Source organism: Nelumbo lutea, chromosome 6 (assembly GCF_056320005.1).
Source record: "Nelumbo lutea isolate HS-2025 chromosome 6, American lotus-T2T, whole genome shotgun sequence".
NCBI classification, from domain to species: Eukaryota; Viridiplantae; Streptophyta; class Magnoliopsida; order Proteales; family Nelumbonaceae; genus Nelumbo; species Nelumbo lutea.
Window position 1 is genome coordinate 17,857,250 of NC_142689.1, and position 19,687 is coordinate 17,876,936.

Below are 19,687 nucleotides of genomic sequence, written 5' to 3' on the forward strand. Positions count from 1 at the left end.
GATATCAGAAAAACTTGATCATTTGGTATCATAAAAATTATAACCAATTCAGCAGCAACGAATAAAAATAAAAATAAAAAGTGATAACCAATAGATGGTATTCATCAAAATATACAGGGTTATTTAGTGTTGGGCTCAAGTCTGACCTGAAGATTTGCAGGTTGGACTAGGCAACTAATGATCACCCCTAATATCCATTAGGGATGGCAAATAGATGGGATTGGGGAGAGTTTTATAAATTCTAGACCTTATCAGCCTCCCTAGACATCCCAACTCGTACCCTCCTCAAAACCCATAGCAGTTTGGGTTTTCAAAATCTAAACCCTCCTTGCATGTAAAAATGCATAACCCTCCCCAACCCTACCCTCCCTGCATTTGATGATAGTGGGGTGGCAGGATAGGTCTATAATCAACATCTAATTTTCTATTATTTCCTATTATACTTAAAAGCAACAAACAAGTAAAATAAACAAGCATTAAAATTTCTAACTATTTGATAAAAATATGTAAAAATTACAAACTATCAATTATCCTTCACATAAAATTTAAAATAGTATTAAATTCAACACTTAATACATAGATTGGCATGCCTTCCAACAATATGTGAGTTGCGGAGGATCAGATTTAGCTTGATAACATATCCTATCCATATGTTGTAAAATCCCAAAACCTATATCCGCCCCCAAATCTATTTTTCAAGCAAAAGAACCCATCCCATTGAGGTGGGCAAGGGTGGGTACTCACTAAGTAGGATAGAAATTGCCCAACCCTATTATCCATTAGTATTCTGTTTCTTCTTCCAATTATTTTATGAATAATTCAAAAATAAAAAGAAGGGGAACTATAAGTCAATGTGTAAGGAATACATGAGCCCACATGTCAGTCACCTTTAGGTTCACACGGTTTATATATAGCTATCAGGACTGTTTACAAATAAATCCAAACCAACCAACCTGGTCGGATCCACCCTGAGTTGGCCGGTTTTTCTTCACTACCAATTGGTTTCTGGTTGCAAAGATGAACAAACCGATAATTTGGTTCAGTTTTGGTTTTCATATGTGAAAACCGAAACTGAACTGAGTTATGTGAAAAAATATATATTCTGAAAAAATATCTATTAAATATAGATATTTTAGTTTTAAATAATAAATATATATCTGAAAAAATATATATTCTGAAATATGTCAGATATATATTTTCAAAAAATATATTTTTAAATATTATATATAGTATTAACACTTTGACTTCGTGTGCATTGTGCAAGCTTGGAATTGGTTGAAACCTAAACTGACCCAAACTGATCTAAACCGACTCAAACCGACCAAATCAGTTTTATTTAATAGAGGGTCAATTTTGGTTTGATCTATAGGTAACCCGACCAAGTTGGATCGGTTGAAAAAACACTACTAAACCGACCCAACCCAACCCGTAAACAGCCTTAATTGCTCTAATTCATCACAATATTCCAATCAACCACGCGAGATAATATATACGGATAAGATAATGTGCATCAATTATTAGTATTCTCTAAAAGAATTAAATCAAGGATAAATTCTTGAAACCGCTGGTGAAGTTTCTGACAATTGCTGAAACCTTTCCTACATTTTGCTAATCATAGTCAATTCGCTTCAAGTTTCTAACATGGTTGCGTTGCATCCCCACCTCTTTCATTAAAAAAAAATAAGCATTAAAATTCAATTCTGACAAAAAAAAAGGGCCCTCCATTCACAACTTGTCAAGCTTTAAACAAAATTTAAAAGTAAAAAAAAAAAAAGGAAAAGACAGAAAATTGCTTATAAAAAATAAAATTTTCACATATAGGACGAGCCATGCATGAAACCAAGCGTTTACCAACTAAAACAAACAGGTGCATGCTTGTCTAATTCTCAACTGGGCCAAATTAATGCTTGACCAGTTTGATCCGAACTCTGAAGTGGGGGTTAGGTCAAGTTGTTGAAACCCAAGAGGACTAATCTTTTATTCTCTCTGGTTTCAAGAATGTCTTTTGTAGTACTGGGTAATCAGTAGCTCAATGAAGCTTACACGTAACGACACTGCTACAGGTCTTGTACTCCTTGGTTTCTTTCATATTTTCTTTCTGGTTTTCAAATATAGTTCTTTTGGTAAATTATGATGATGTTTGGAAGCATAGGCATTTATTAGGATCGATTTTCAAAAAAAATGTTCATGCTTTCAAGACCTGTTTTTCACAAAAAAAATATTTTAATTTTATTTGAGAGTATTTCTGTCACGTAGGCGGTGAGCAACACTATGTTGTTTAATAAGATAATTTTCACCACCATTTTTCATGTATGTATTGACAGGTAAATACCACACAGGATACACGTAATCACCAATCAGTCAACCATTGACAAAAACAGTTCACCGATGCACAGGTTCCATTTACGAGACATGCCTGATTTTTCAATAAACACCTAACCAAACAATAAAATATATAGGCGTTTATTGAAATGCCTATGTGGATCTGATGTGACACCGTTTTTTTTTATAACAGCCACAATTCCATCCCCTATAAGATAAAAAAAGGGGAAAAACTCCTGAATAGCACCCTGAACTGTTTTTCCCAACCAAACAGCCTTTCCAAAATTGGAATAAATATGGTTCAATGGCAATAAATAAATATGGGACAATTGAAGAAAACAGTTCACCGATGCACAGGTCCCGTTTACAAGACATGCCTGATTTTTCAATAAACACCTGAACCAAACAATAAAATATATAGGCGTTTATTGAAATGCCTATGTGGATCTGATGTGACACCGTTTTCTTTTTTTTTAAACAGCCACAATTCCATCCCCTATAAGATAAAAAAAAGGGAAAAAACTCCTGAATAGTACCCTGAACTGTTTTTTTCCAACCAAACAGCCTTTCCAAATGTAATGAAAACACAACTCAGCCATTCCAAACACCGCCTAACTAGTCCAAAAACAGATTGAAACATGATAGTAATTATAATTTGAATGAATAATACATGGTAAGGATGTAGAACTAGAAATCCTTATTAATCATTCAAAATAGAATAAATGGTACTCGTAATTTGGATGAATACATGGTGCCCGTGTAGAATTCCTTATTAATCATCCAAAATCATCATCGTCTAACCTTTGTCCCAACTATATACTATTTCAGCTTTCCCTTCGGTTCAATAGCAATTCATAGATTATGAACACTTAACTCATTTCTTGCCACTTCAACCCATGTAAATGTAGTTGTTGGAAGGAGATCCCAACTCGTTGTTGGAAGTTGGAACAAATCCTATAGCAAAACGGAACAGAAAAATTGGGAGAATAGGGTGCACATATTACACGTTCCAAAATAATGTATCTTGTCCTTACGAAAAATTGGGAAAATATGGGACAATGGGGAGCAAAATTGGAATAAATCGGTGACGTTCTATTATTCCAAAATAATATATCTTTGCGAATTGCGTTTTTTGTTTTTTACTCTTAGAGAAGCACCCGAGTTTTTTCCCTTTTATTTACAATCAAATAATGAGAAAAAGATCGTTAATTTCATCAGAAAGCCTATATAATCGTAAACAATCGTTAAAATCAGCTAATTGCTTGCTGAAAAGAGTAAAATACAAGCACAATTACATTTACCTTAATCTGTCAGGAAGCAGTAACTGCATAAAAACTCACTCACCCTATCTATTCACAACAGCTTCAACTTCCAATCTGCACAATGAAGAAGCAAGAGTATGAAGAATGATATATTTAACCTTTAACAACATCAGAAGTAATCCCAGAATCAGGTAAAAGCATTGACACATCATTCTCTGCGGAATTCTCAATGGACCCCTTCCCAGCTGTAGCTTCAATTCTGAGGGAAGAATCAATGGGTTTGTTTTGATCTTCTTCAGTTTCTCCTATGTAAGCTTCCTGGCTGTCATGTTCTGCCTCTATGGTCTTTGGTTTTGACTTGAGAGGCTTCACTTCAGTCTTTGTATCAGCGGACTTCAGAGATGAAAGCTTGGAGATTGACTTTCTAACGGGCTTCTTCAAACCAGTGGAATCTCCAGTAGTGTTTGTTGCTCCTCTGGCTGACTTCTTGGCTTCCAGGTCCGGATGTGGGCTTTGACAAGACCCTTCTGAATGGTTGTCCGCAGAGCTTTTGTGCCTTCCAAGCCTTGGTGATACAGCACGTGTGGTTGGTATCTATAACGATTAACAACAGGATAACATTAGAACGAAAGGCATCATGTTCATGCATCCATATACACAGAAAGCAAATCATGTAAGCAGCAGTGGGGAGGGAAATTACATTTTCCGGCAGAATTTGACGTATGTGACAGGAAAAGAAAATTAGGATTGTTTCTTTCTGAAATGGCAAAACTTCAGACTGACAAGTGCGAGAATATGAGTTGTAGTCTAAGAACAACCACTTTGTGACCCGCAAAAAAACACAGCGTCAAAGGTTAGGTCCATACCAGCTTCCAGACCATGCCTCTATTACCCCAGTTAACCAGAACCAACATTCAGTAACGACTTTTGATAAGAAAAAAAAATATTCAAGAAAGCTTGAAACTGGTGACTTGGCTTAAAGATTTTGTGTTTAGGACAAGTATGGAGAGAAGCAAAGAAACTTGTTTGGTCCTGCACAACCAAACAAGCTTTGCATTGTACTCCTGTTACCCATTGGTCCCATTCTGTTGACACTTTGATCTTTACTGGAGGTAAGGTTGCAGAACTTTGAGTAAAATTCCAATACATTGAAGAAAATTCCATCTTTCTAATGATAGAGATATGGCAATTTGACCTGCCCATGTTGGGGCTTCGACCTGCCCCGCTCCAGTTGGGGTGGGTTTTTTTTATTGCTGATCGGGGTCAGGGCTGGTTTTGGGGAAATCTGAAACTTTGCAACCGGAGACGGGGAAGGGGTGGATGTTTGTCCACCCTGGCCCCAAACCCATCCAGATTAAAATTGTGTGTGTGTACTATATATATAATTTTAATATATATTATCATATTATGTACTTCTAGGTAGGTTTCAAAAAAATATAAAAAGTAAGAATGCCTCAGGGATGGGCAAATTTGGGGATTCCCATTCCCCATGGGAATGGGGATGGGATTTGGATTTTTAGCTCTGTTGGGGTAGAGGGCGGGGACAGGGTGGGGTATTTGAGTTTGGGGTCGGGGACAAAGTATGCAAAACCTGGCCTCACCGTGCCCTGTTGCCATTCCTACCAAGGATGCATATTAGTGAATACCAAATCCAGTGTAATACCTTTTTCAAAATTTCACATGTTTTGAACCGACTCTTAAGCATCTCACATACGTAACCCATTTTCTACTAGGAACCTTCAGGAATGTGAAGGGACATATTAAACAAACTGTCCTTTCAAGCTGGAAACCTTCTGGAATGACCATGTGTACAATTCCCCAGTTCATGGAACACCATATCCCACTTTCTACCGACACTTTTCCATCTAATAACTACGCATCTAAGATGTCAAAAAGGGGAAAAAGCAGGATTATTTTGGAAACATGGGCAGGGCTTTCAAGCTGAAATTTCTGTCATGAATAAGACATAAGGACATGTTAGGCCACACCTATATTTCCATGTAGAAGATTCCTGCATTGTTTAGTGTTATCCAAATAACTTGTACTTAACAAAACAGTATAGGAACCCAAGTAGCAGCAAGAGATCTGCACGTTTGAAATGCAATTCTCTCATTTGGTTTCTGGTTTCAGCCCAATATCCCTTGCCATGTGACAGACTCTCAGTATCTGCTGGGCATCTTTTGTTCAGAATTTGAAATCCTAACAGCTATCATTACGAGGGGAAGAGTCCAATATATGCAGGGGTATTAAGTTAATGTCAAGAAAAGAAGCATGGTCAATTTTTAGAGATATTTTCTTTATATATTTATATATTTATTATATTTTCCATGTATGTTACTACAATTTATTTCTTTTTATAACTAATTTAGATATTTTCTTTCTATTACATATATGCTCTTTTTAATATGAATCTCATCTTTTTGAATTTTTATTTTGTATCTTGTTTTATGTTTACGACCTTTCCTGTCTAAACTAAATAAGCATACATACTAAATTTGTGGAAATGGCTTAAATAGAACGAATTGGAGAAACAAGATTCATGTAGCTGACCCCATCTAGTTGGGAGAAGGCATGGATGATGATGATGATGATATGTATACTAAATTCATTTGTAATTTCTATGCATTTAAGGATGGACTGTATGTGTGTGCTATATATTATATTTTTTAGTTTAACCTTCTTTACCTAAATAAGTCATCTGTTTGCCGTGTGTGTCATGGACGAACATGTGAATGGAAATGCCATTCTCACATGTGGTGGTACATTGAGAAATAATAGTGGAGATGCTATTCTAACATGTACATTTTGATTAAGAAAGATATTATGAGTTTCTTTTGAGATTAAATTGCTTTATTTTATGAATAGCCAACCAAATAATCAAGTTTTCTTGAATATTAGGGAGTATTTTAAATAATATATATTCGAAGTTTTCATTTTTTTTCTAATTTAATGTTGTGTATTTGAGGCATGAACCTCATCAAACCCAAGGCAATTGCCTCAATCCATCAATAAAGTGTTTGAGGCTAGGCATTTTGGCTTGGCCTCGCCTCAAAGTGTTTTAAAACCATGGTTTGACCATTCCTATTTAGCTATCATCTATTCTCCCAACGTTTCATTATTTGGTTTATTAACAAAAAAATTATGGAGGGTATAAACATTATCATATCGTTATTTTTTTTGGTAGAAAAAAAAAAGATAAAAAAAAATAACGATATGACAAGTATGCAAGTGTTGGTAAATTTAGTATGGTGTAAACACTGAAAGTAACTAAGCCTGAAAAATAAAAAAAACCTTAAAAATATAGTATCAGGTATCAGCATATTGGATAAGATATCAATATCAGTATCTTGGATTTTGAACAACAAAGCCTCTTATCAGTAGTTCCCAACTTCCTATATCCCAATCTGGGCATCTTAGGGGTACACTTTAGAGTGTGTGAAGTATCTTGTCATTGGTTTGTTTTTCAGAGACTGATGGAATGGTTTACCTTTTTTAGCTCAACCTTTGGAGGAGGTTCTTTATAGAAACATGGCATTGGTGTAGCTTTAAATGTCAAACTCTTTCTTAGTTGTTTGATCTCTGCCTCCTGGCTCTCCTACAAGCAAAAATGGAGAATGGAGTGAGTTACCTTAAATATATAGCACTGGAAACAAGCCAATCCATAAAGAAGGGGAAGAAAAGGAAAAAGGAATAAGAAAAAAGAGATGAAAAATATCTGTTTGATTTCAAAGGAAGATACTTTCCAGTACCTTTGTTTTTTCTTGCAAGTTGTTTTTCTCCAATTCCTTTGCATGAATCTTCTCTTCTAGTTTTGAAAAGAACTGAGGAGTGGAACCAAAATCAATTTACTTCTTGCATCCAGATCAATCCAAGTAGTTAATCATTCATGTAAATGTGATGCTACTGAACTATGAAGGACTATTATGCAGATTATTATTATCAAAATAATAGAGATTTTGGGTTAATGCAAGCACCAACTAATTTGATCATTTTCCTTTTGTAAAATGTAGTATGCAAGTTAAAGGGTGTGAGACTAATCAGGAAAAAAAAATTAAAGTGGGTGGGGGATTGCAGAGAAAACAACAAAGAGATGAAAACAGCTCGTGGGTGCTAAACAAATTAAAGTGACCTCACCTCTTTTCGTTTTTCTGCTCGCTCGTCCAGTCTGAAGGCAAATCCAGACCCTGTGCTTTTCCGTATCCCACGAGGGGTAGTGCTTCTGGTTACAGTCATAATGAAAATGATTGACGGAATGTTATAAATCTATGCATGGAAGAGAACCAGGAAAGTAAAGATGCAGTTGAATAAGATTGAAGTCCAAGAAAGAGTAAATACGAGGTGGTAGATTGTGCATCCTCATCATGTTTAACAGGCAATGCTTGTTTCATTAGCTTTAGATCTTGACCATTTGATCTGCAGTTATATAAAAAAAAAATAACATTTTCAGTAGATATTATACACATTATATCATGTGAAATCATGGTTAGTTGTCAAGCAATGAAGGAATGCAAACATAATTATATAATTGCATTGTATTATATGCATAAAAAAGTGACTAATAAATGAAACTAATGATACATTCACCAATATACAGAATACTATGAATAGATGTTGCAAATTAACAAGCTTTCTCCTTATTTTTCCTGGATTGCCTATTGGTAGACAAACCTATTTATACATATGAGAATTATAAGCTAAATCAAACATGACACTCTTTAACATATTGTCATTTACTGAAATATAGTAAATGAATATCATTTTAACAATTTCTGACAATATAAACTTACATTATATTTGAAAATTACAGGCTAAATAACAGAAAGTTCTCTCCAGACTGTCTTTTACTGAGGTTATTGTCTGTTAAATGGGTATCACTTTATGTCAAAATAAAACAAGTAGAAATGTAGAACTAATCTACAGCTCATAGAAGTAAATGAGACTACAGAAGCATAACTCTGTAGGTTGTAAGAACAATAACTTACGGGTGTTCTTTGGGTTGTGGTCGACTGCCAGTTGCATCTAAGGAAACAGATTTGCTAACCTGATTTTAAGTAAACACAAAATAAGGTAGTGCGGACAAAGGAAAAACACTAAGAGATACTGGGAAGAAGGAAAAACCCCCCTACCACAGAACGTCGGATGCTAGAAGCAGATGTTAAAGTGGTCCGCCAGGCAGAAAACCCACCACCATTTGGTTTAGCATCCATAGAGCTCACCCCGTTGGAGGCTTTCCTGTTGAGATTATTTACACGAGAAGTTGATGAAGTGGCATGTCCATTCGAAACTGAGGCCTCACTTTCTGTGTCATTTGCTCGGGTGTGTTTAGAATCCAATTTCACCGACTTGACATCAAAGCTCTTCTTCAAACCAATGGTAAGCATCCCCCTTGAAGGGAAGGAAAGACTTTGAGACATGCTTGGCCTCTGAGTTCGAGAAAATGAAATTGGAACTTTCCCATTAGCTTGATCCTTAGGTGTTTTAGTGTTCTTCAAGCCATTGTCACGACCAGATCCAGGTTTCTAAATACAGAAGAATATCATCGTATCCATGTCTCCACACCCGATCATTCATTCAACAAAAACAATTCAAAGGAATTAAGGCATGTTAGACCTTACCTTTAAAGTATTCGACCCTTTTGTTATTGAAACAGTCTTAGAGCTTTCGACCTCCTCTCCAGAAGAGTTAATACCTTCAATTTGGGATGCATCTTCAGAAACTCCATTTACTTGCGACATATCTACATCATTGTCAGCGTTCTCGTTTTCCTTGTTTATATTCAGAACTACATTTTCCATGGGAGTAGTTTCCTCAACAACACCATTGTCCATGGGAGAACTTTCCTCAACAATACCATTCCCATTTTCCAAAACAGCCCCACTCTCAGAGTCCATTTGGTAACTAAACCTTCCAAGCTCGAAGAGACAGGTCTGCAAGGTTGTAGTTTAAAGAACATATTTTAGCAGTCTTAAAAATGCCAACCTTGAATAAGGTATAAAATTTAAGATACTAAAAGTTAGAGTGCAACCAGAGATAATTCTCAGAACCTAAACCCCCATATCCCCTCTGCAACATGTGCAACATTTTCCATTTCCTTCACTACGGAAGTGAGATAAAAGATATCCCTACACAACCAACAGGCAGGCAATCTAAAAATAAGAGTAACCAAAACCACGCCTGTATAATCTTTATCAAATTAAACATTGAAGAAATTCAAGTAGAAAAGAAAAGACTAACAGATCAAAATATCAGAGATCTAACTCGATTTTGCTTTGTAGAGATCAATTTAGACACAAAAAAACACAAAAAACACAAAAAAAAAAGAAGAAAACGAAAGTACGTGAACACAACCTTATAATTCCAATATCAAGCATCCAACAAAAGCAATTTTACACAGATCGAGCACGAGAATTACATATCAAACTGACCTCCCAAAACCGAAGATTAGGGTTATGCTCGGAGAACGGAATGCTTCAAGTGGCTTCCGAAAGGATTGAGAAATGCTCCAGTTCCCATGGATTTCAGAACTAAATAAGAGCCGCCAAAATTCGAATTTTCAGAAAGCTCTAAATAACTGTTTCGTTATCAAAACCGAAACCCTACGACAACAGAGATTTTCAGTTAGAAGAAACCCTAGCTCTGATTCCGAACTACCTGAAGCTTCAATTCAGGTCAGCACCTGGTTCGTGAAGCACGACAGAGCAGAGTCCGTTGTTCAGACAAAGGTAACAGAAGTAGAAGGACGAGCCTTTCAAAGTTCAAACATAGTAGATAAAATCATAAAAACACCCAAATTACGAAATTGCTCTAAACTTGCCCTACATCCCAATCCTACCCTTTCTTTTCAGAAATTGACAAATTCATCCCAACCTTTAAGTACCCTTAAGAGTTGAAGTCATTTCGGAATATGACAAGGGTAAATTTGTCACACAAGTTGGTCCTCCTTGGGTTTTAACCGAAGAAAAGAAACAGGGGGCTCTGTTTGGAGAACGTGAGGGGGCCGATGGTGTTCCGTCCTTCTCGCTGACGTGGCACGATCTAGCTTCCTGATTGGTTGGCTGAAAGGCAACCGTGACGTGTAGGCTGGAGCGATGAGCTGTCAGAACGTGCTAGCGATAATTTGGTTGCAAGGGAGGAATCGTACGGTTGGATCCAACTCTGAAGCCGAATCCCGGCCGTTGGTTTCGCAAATGAAAGAGAATCTGACGTTTATAGCTTTAGCGGGTGGCACGTTGCATCCAAGGCTGGCGTCCAAGTCGTCGTGGCTGCATTGCATTGCTTGACAATGATAGACGCTAGAATACGCACTTGTGCGGGTTGAGCCACCACACGTCCAATGATTGGGATCATCTGTAGTGGGGGATCCAACGGTGCAGATACGTGAACAACCGTGAGGTGCGAACAGTATATGTAATGTGGAGAAACCCTAGGGAGAAGAGATGGGTCCACATCATGTGGATAGAACTAGACCCACGTGGAAAGCGGGACCCACCTGCTTTTAATATCTCGTGTTTATATTAGATGTCTCGATCTTTCTCCGCATTGGATTCTTGGAATGTCTCGGTGGGATTTTGGAGTATGTGGGGATGAGATAAGAGTCAGCACTGAGAGTTACCGCGCGCCAAATACAGTTGTGGTCTGTTTGTCTCCTTTTTCTCTGCTTCTCGCTTTTCACCTTTGTCGAGTTAAAATATTTTTGAATGACTAAATTGCCCTTGAATTTTTTAGCTAATCCTTGTGATGGCTAGAAAGAGATCGAGTCTGGATGGACCAGTTAGATGATAGATCCGGGTCTAGTTGCAATTGAATGAATGTTGACTTGTTGAGCTTATAAGGTTTTATCTAATGTTTTAAAAACCGGACCGGAACTGGAACTGCTTTGGCCGATTTATGAGTAGTTCAACCGTGAACCGTCTAATCTGAATGGATCAGCCTACACTTTAAAAATTAAAATAAAAAAATTGGCCCAAAAATCATTGTTAGGATCAAACAGGGCGGTGTTTGGCATTGGTGCCGTTTTTCTGAGGAAATGGTGCTGGAAGCAATGCCCTCTTGTTTGGTACCGTTTTCTTAAAAAAAAAATGTTGTTCCAAACCACGCCTTGGAAATTAGGAAAGTGTGGTTTGGAGCAATGTCAAATTTGATGTTTTCTGAGAAAACAATGCATTGTTGCCAACGATGCAATGATGCAGCATCAATGTGGCATCATCTTGGACGTTGGATAATAAGATCAATGTTGAAAATGTTGCTGTCAGCACTGGTACCAAACAAAACCAATGATGTTTTCTCAAAAAACACCTATGTGGCAGCACCAGTTCCAAACAAAAAATATTACAACCCCATATGCCCAATACTATTTTTCTTAGAAAAAGGTGTGATGTTCCTAGCACCGATGCCAAACACCTACCAGGTTAACGGATTAATTACCTAGGTCATCGAGTAATTAAAAAAGAATTAAATTAAATTAAGTTGAATATATATATATATATAGCAGCATTATCATTATCAGTTTGTTTAGTGTACAAGTCAATTAGGTTGCACTTGAAAACAATGCAAATAGAGTGTAAATCCCAGTTCAGAGTAAATTTGCATTACATTTACCTGTATTTAGCAGAATTACATTTTTGCATTGACAAATGAAGGATCAATGCATATTTACATTGATAATAAGATGTAAAAGTACATCAATAAAAAAGAAGTAAATTTGCATTAAGTGGGCTTTTGATAAATATGCTTTACTGTAATTCGTGTTTTCATCCATTACAGCTAAAAATCTGTTTGTTAAGAAGATAAATTTGTCAGTGCAAAACTAATCCAACTTTGCAATTTATATGAACCATTTTACACTCTACATATTTATATTTACACTTATTTGCACCGTTTCTAAATGCAGTCTTAGTAAATAGCTCCAAGACTAGACACATTTCAGTATAGAAAATTAATCAAACGGTAGAGTGAGCACTTGTCATTGATACAGAGAAGATGCTTAAACTAACTCATGTAATTAAGTCGCAACTGATGAAATATGGCAGTGGGACTGGTTTTTTTGGATAGAAAATTGATTTATTCAAGAAAGAAACAAGGAGCAAACAAACGAGAAACTAACAAAGTTCGGAAAAATCCAGCAGCAAAAGCTCGGACAGAACTAATGGAACAGCACAAACAAAATCACAAGATAAATCACATCTATCCGCTTCTTGAACTACCCTATTTAAAGATCTAGAACATTAATGAAAAGAGAAATTTCTTCTTTCCGGCAACTTGTTTGAGAAAGTATTCTCAAGGACAGAGATCTTCATCTCAGATTTTATCAGCAGCTTTTGTGATTTTCTTGTATTCTTCCACCACTTTTTTAGGCATGAAAGCTTTTGTTTTCACAATTTTTTTTAAAGCATTTGGTTGCAATGCAAATCTTGACTGGGTGCAAAATATGTACCCGTTTAAGTTTGCAACCGTTTGTTTGAAACATCATGCATCCAACAAAACTCCTGGTGTTGATGCTGAGTTATCTTCCACCAAGGCCGGAAATACAGAGATCACACCCAGTGTCCATGCATGCGCATATGCGCATATATTATCCTCTGTAACATACAAAATGTTCATTGAGGGTTCATTTATTCCGTCATCTGAAATGGTGGGCCATCCTGCATCACATCCAATATGCCGAGACCGGATCTGCTCCTCACATAGGACGCCTCACACGTACGTCGTACCATGCATTGATAACTTCTTCTGTACTTGTAAATTATTTTTCCCAATAAATGGTCCCAATACACATAGATGCACATGTGAGGCGCCCAAGAGTGAGGAGCAGATCCTGTTCCCAATATGCCCACTATTTAAATCTCAAGACTTTGGTCTGACTGAAGAATGGTAGCTGGTAGAATGCCATAAGTGGATTCCTCGGAGTTTGAAATATTCAATCCAAAACTGACTGAAGAATGGTGGGTCTTGCTCGAAAACAATGGCTATTGGCGTTCCATGAAGTTTAGCTATATCCCAAACATAGGCTTTAGCTACCTAGGTTGCATTGTAAGGATGGTGAAGAACAATGAAATGGCCATACTTTGTCAATTGATCAACAACAACCATGATTATTGACTTACTAGTGGAAGGGGGAAGGCCAGATATGAAATCCATCAACACCTCATCCTAGACACGTTGAGGGATTGGTAGAAGTTGAAGTAATTCAACTGATTGTTGGGTCTCATATTTCTATAGTTGGGACACTCAAGGTTCAAAGTATCGACACATATCGGTCCGACGGCCGATACGTATCATTTCAGGAGCTCCCTGATATGCTCCCACAGAGAGTATATCGGGGTTCTAACCGGTTCAGGGGGTGAAAGAGCTTTAAACTGCCCCCTTGAACCGGTTTTGAAAAAAAAAACACTGTCTATATAGCCCGATACACTCCTATCGGCGTAAAAGACGTATCGATATTTAGAACCTTGGGGACACTAGGTAGGTAGCTAATTATTCTTGTATGTCCTTCTTCATACCTTGCCAATGGAAATGAGAAGCTAAGAGGTGATAAGTCCAAAGAATACCAAAATGCCCACCCAAGGGACTATCATGGAATAGGTGTAGGAGCTTTAGAATGTGAAAAGATGTTGCCTATGTGTCCATGTATAGCTGTAGAGTATACATGGAAAAGATGTTTGTAGTATAGTACTACTTCAACAACTATATATCCATGTATAGCTGTAGAGTCCTTGTTTAACTATTTCCGAGTAACGAATAGCTGGACCGAGACACCACCATCTGAGCTAGTTTAGTCATCTTGGATAAGGCGTTTACAACCTTATTGGATGGCTCATGTTTATATTCAATTACGTAGTCAAAGCCCAAGAGTTTGGAGAGCCATCTTTGCTACCCTGTTGTGTGAATTCACTGTTCAAGAAGTTATTTCAAGCTCTATTGATCTATTCATAGAATACATTGGTAGCCTAGGAGATGGGCTCTCCATTTCACGATAGCCAACACTATGGCCATTGGTTCTCATTCGTAGACAAACTTTGCATGGGCCTAGGCCAAGATGGCCTTGATGAAATAGGCTAGTGATGTTGCACGATTTGGTCATTCCTAGCTGGTTATGGCCTGACTTTTGACTGGAACGAATGGCACCTGAGAGGGAAGAAAAAGTGAAGGGTTCTCGGGGAGTTATACCGGTGGGAACACTCCGATGGCTAAGTTAGAACTAGAGGAAATCTCAAAGAGAGTAGAGAGTAAGAGTGCTCAAAGTGCTTAAGCTTCAATACTTTTCTCTGTGTGGGTTCAGGTTCTTTTATATTGGAGTTTGGTCACACCTGGCATAACCGCCATCACCCTTGCCATTACTGCTAGGGCAAGTGTGGCAGGTGCAGGTTGCCGCCACAAACTGCCATTGCTAGGTATGGGCTTGACAGACATGTCATGCCTTCTAGAGGAGGCAAACAGAATATTGCCTGACGAGGGATCAGAGCCCTGCCACTGGGTTCGGTGGGTACGGATGTTAGATAGGGCTCCCTACAGCCTACCAAGCTTCGGGCCCCTGGGAGAGCTCGGGACCTTCCACACTTGGTGGAAGTCACAATTGGCCAGGTGTTAGTCCCCAACGAGTTGCTTAACTCGCCGAGTGGCCAGCGTGGGACTCGACGTGTCTCTCCCGTCGAGTTGCGATCGTGTTGTCAAGCTGAGCTGTACACTAGGCCAAGTCATACACATGTATCCCTAGGCTACGAGGTCGGGCAAAATCACCCTTCATCAGCTAGCAATTGTCCATATTGCATCCTTACTTACCTGAAGTTTAAGTATTAGTTCATATATATGTATATTTGAAGTAAGGATGACAATGAATATTTTTATTAATTTGTTTAAGTAATGATAACTGAATGTTTATTTTATAATTTAAATAGAGCAGTCGTGTTAATTTGGGTTATGTGGGTCATGTCAAGTTACTCATGAAATAAACTGACTATGCTTGTATTTGAAAATTTGACATGATTAATTAATCGTGTTCTATTTCTATTGACCCATGTATCTGAGTACCCTTGCCTCGACACAACACAAACAACAGAAATTACCACCTCTAATGTTGGTGAAGATGAGACTACTAATTTGAGGGCCTCAAAGGCCTATTAGGCCTTATCAATCCAAGTGAAGGAATCTTAGTATAATAATCGGGTGAGGGGTGACAATAAGCCTATACCCTTGACATAGGAAGCCTCTTAAGTCTTTAATAGATTTGGGAGTGGACCAATTCATCATGCATTCAATATTATCAGCGTTTACCATGACCCTCTTAGCTAAAACAATGTGGCCTAAGTAATGAACCTGATTTTGCCTAAAAGTTGGTATTGACGTAAAAGACCCAAAATGATGGTTAAATGCTTTAAGGCTTTGTTTGGTTTGAAGGAAAAAGTAGGGAAAGGAAGGAAAACGTAAGGAAACCTAAACAAGCTTTGTAAAAGTTTCTCTACCTTTCCCTACCTTTTTCTTCAAACCAAACATTAAGTGAAAGGGCTAATCAGGGCTATAGACTAAGATGTCATTGAAGAACATCAAAATAAACCACCTAGGATAAGGCCAAAAGATGCCATTCATCATCGCCTAAAATGTGGATGGGGTGTTAGTCAAGCCAAAGGGCATGATTAGAAATTTGTAATGGCCCTCGTGAGTATGGAAATCCACTTGGGGAAATGGGAAAACCACAACCACTCTTAGTTCATCTAACAATTCATCAATAAATATGAATGAGAAAACTACCACGACCCATCCTCTTCTTAACTAGTAGTATTAGAGAGGAAAATGGGTTAATGCTCAGATGAATTAATTTCTTTTAGGCTATGATTGTTTCAAAGGAAAAGGTAGGGAAACCTATACAAGGTTTGTAAAGGTTTCCTTAACTTTCCCTTCCTTTCCCTATTTTTTCCTTCAAACCAAGCACAGCTTTAACGAATTCGGCCATGATCTTCTCAATATCATCTTTTGGAATTAGGGGCACCAGTAGAACTAGACCTGCATGGTAGGGCCACATGGCAGGGCCCCCAAGGTTATGGGAATACGGTGGTCCTAAGGTCAAGATGGAGGAAGGCCAAAAGTTTTTTGAACACATCTTCATAGGCTATTAGTAGTTCTTGGAAGTTTGAGAAGTATTGTGTTTCATTAGGTCTTGGCCCAAAATTAAAAAGAGTTAGGCCTATTGTTTTAGGGTCAAGCCCATAAACAGGGGCCACTAAGATGTTTGGCTCTCCTTGATAAGGGTGTTCAAATGCTTTGCTTAAGGTGTGGAAGGATTCATGTCACAGATATGGTGGAGAACCCTCTTCTACAAAGAAGTCCAAGGTCACCTTTTCCCAATCGCACAAAATTGGGCCCAATTGGCTTAGCCATTGAACCCCTAAGGGCTAAAACTACATCCACCCCACTAAAGTTCAACAAGTAGAGATTAATCAAGAATGAATACCCCTGCATCTTGAGGCCCACATCCTTGCATAGCCCACCACAAAGTATCTTGTTACCATCAACCACATGGATTTTGAAGGGTGGAGTGCAGTGAATCACTAACCCAAGCTGATGACCTAGGACCAAAGTTACAAAGTTAAGGGTGTTGTCACTGTCAACTAAAATAGATACTAGCAAGCCCATGAGTATGTCTTATACACACATGGTTCAGGGTGAAGTCTGACCCATAAGAACTTAGAGTGAGATCTCAAAGACCCCAAAATGCATTAAGTCTACCAGGTCATCCATCTCTAGGGGGTTTTCAATCATAGGAGGGTCCAGTTCAACATCCGAATCTTTGTTTTAAAGTAGGAAGACCTGTTGGGCCTTACATTTATGCTTGGGCCCGGACTTGTCAATTGTCATCACAGTTATAACATAGGTCCTTTTCTTTTGGGACTTGCATTTTAGAGCAACTAAGGCGTTTAAAGGGGACAATGGTTTGGGCCTATGACTTTGGGTAAGTTGGACTGTAGTTCTCGACACGGAGTTCAGTTGGTTTAGGGGGTAGACCGCTCGGCCAGTTGAGTTAGCTTAATTTTTTTTTTTCTTAGAGCCTTGCAAAGCCTGCCACCATAGTAACAAAAGGTCAGCCTCCAAGCTTTCACCTTAAGCCTTATTTCTTCCTTCAAACCTCCAATAGAACTCCCAACTAGGGCTTTCTCAAACCATCTTGTCACCCTAGTGGCAATGTTTTCAAATTCTACCAGGTACTCATGCATAGAATCAATTTGTTGCAATTTGGACAGGGTTTCATCAAAATCTTCATAAGCAATAGGTAGGGCTGCTCATGAAAAACCGAAAAACTAAACCAAACCAAAAAATCTAATTAACAACACCAATCAATTTGGTATTTTTGAAAACAAAACAAATGACTAGTATATATTATATATATCAATTTGTATTTATTTATATAAATATAAAAAATTAAAAAATCGAAGAACCAAACCAATAACAAAATAAACTGATAAACCAGTTAACCAGTTGGGTCGATTAGGTTTTGATTCAGGGATTTTCAAAAACGTTAGTATCATTTTGGTTTCAAAAAATAACCCATAATTTGGTTAACCAAACCATGAATACCCCTAGCGGTAGGCCCGAATTGAGCACACAAAGCCTTTGTGAAGTCAAGCTATGTAAACTAAGGATGGGAGGTTTAGTACCATTGGAGATGTCTCCCTTTCCAGGTATATGAAGGCAAATGCCATTCTCTGATAACTAGGAGTTTCTATTGTTCATCCTTGAATAATCCAAGACAATGCGTCTTCACCTGACCATGATGAGATGTCCATCTTAGCGAACCAAAAGGAAGATCCACCACTTTGTTTAGCATTTTTGTTGCTTAAGCCCTAAACCAAAAGGAAGATCCACCACTTTGTTTAGCACTGCTGTTGCTTAAGCCCTCCTATTCATCTTCCTGAACTCCACTGGGCGTCATCTTTTCACACTACAACATCATCTCCTTCAAGTCTCCTTTGAACTTGTGAAGACCCACCTCCAAACAATCAACTCAGACTTCTATTAATGCCAATCTAGCATTCGACATGGGCTCTGACACTAGATATTGAATCACTACTAAGGAAGCATAACATCCTTAGTAGAGAAGAAGATAAAAAGGAAAGAAGAAATGGGTAATTCTCTTTTGGCCTTTATTACTCATTAAGTCTAGGTCCCTTATATAGTGCCAAAGCAGTGTAACTAATTTAAAGACTCGGTGCATGTTACGATTAATTAGTTGTGCTGATGTGGCTTCTTCCTAAAATACACCTTTCAGACCACAGGTTTGGGTCCTGGGTTTCACAATGGCAGCCTCCTCCATGATTGGGACCAAGACCCCTTATTGGTGAACTTGTATTGTAGCTGATGTCCTAACATAGCCCCATGATGGAGAAAACAAAAAGAGAAAAAAAAAAAAAAAAACTTAATTTATATTAAATCTTAACTCTCAACTTTCTTAACAAAGTTCAGCAGAGTTGGGAATGACCAGTCCATTAATGGCTTTAGAACAATTTGTGTTTTCGAATGGTTTTCATCATTTTGATATTTATTGTTGTTAGTTCATAAAATCTCAGATGGACAATTTAGATAGTGTTTGGTTCCATTGTCGTTTATCTAATAAACAAAGCCAGCTCAACACTTCATAAGTGTTTCCCCCAATGGAGTTTGATTATCAAATAAATGTTTTTCTCATGTTGTGTTAAAGATACCTAATGGGGGAAAACATCTTTTTGATGTTTCTTCTAATACTAGGCATTTTTTCACTATTCAGCTTATATGGCGCTAGCTGTTAAATAATGCTAAAAAAACGTTTTTCAACCACTTTTCTAACTTTTCAAAGAAGATTTTGTACAAAGCATTTATTTAATAAATGGCAATGAAACTAAGCAGCCCCAACTTAAATTCAACAGTTCAACCAACCACGCCACTGCGTAATAGACCATGTCAAATTATTTGTGCAAATTAGCGATTCAGGTGAAAAGGACCCAGAGACATGGCTGGGCGATGGGCCGATGGTGTCAACCAGGCAATTCAACCACAATTTGAAAACATGGCCTCCAAGTGATGAATGAGGACAGCTTAGCTTGCAATTGTTTCCTGTCAACGGGATGCAATCCAATAAG

At 37.8% G+C, this 19,687-nt stretch overlaps 1 protein-coding gene across 6 annotated transcripts; it reads right to left on the bottom strand.

Moving 5' to 3' along the window:
- Positions 1-3,513: 3,513 nt before the first annotated feature.
- LOC148847666 (protein WVD2-like 6) lies at positions 3,514-10,362 on the bottom strand. Of its 6 annotated transcripts, XM_088950389.1 has the most exons (11): positions 10,261-10,338; positions 10,010-10,180; positions 9,610-9,706; positions 9,200-9,511; positions 8,711-9,103; positions 8,567-8,625; positions 7,920-7,997; positions 7,719-7,803; positions 7,334-7,405; positions 7,072-7,179; positions 3,514-4,178 (listed from the first exon to the last, which is right to left on the bottom strand). In XM_088950389.1, the coding sequence occupies exons 4-11, from the start codon at positions 9,473-9,475 to the stop codon at positions 3,738-3,740; spliced, it is 1,512 nt and encodes a 503-aa protein (XP_088806515.1). In that variant the 5' UTR covers positions 9,476-9,511; positions 9,610-9,706; positions 10,010-10,180; positions 10,261-10,338; the 3' UTR covers positions 3,514-3,737. The 6 variants fall into 6 exon arrangements, with proteins under 6 accessions (XP_088806515.1, XP_088806513.1, XP_088806516.1 ...); XM_088950387.1 differs by lacking the exon at positions 9,610-9,706 and having other exon boundaries at positions 10,261-10,362; XM_088950390.1 differs by lacking the exon at positions 9,610-9,706 and having other exon boundaries at positions 9,997-10,180; positions 10,261-10,347.
- Between the last annotated feature and the right edge of the window lie 9,325 nt (positions 10,363-19,687).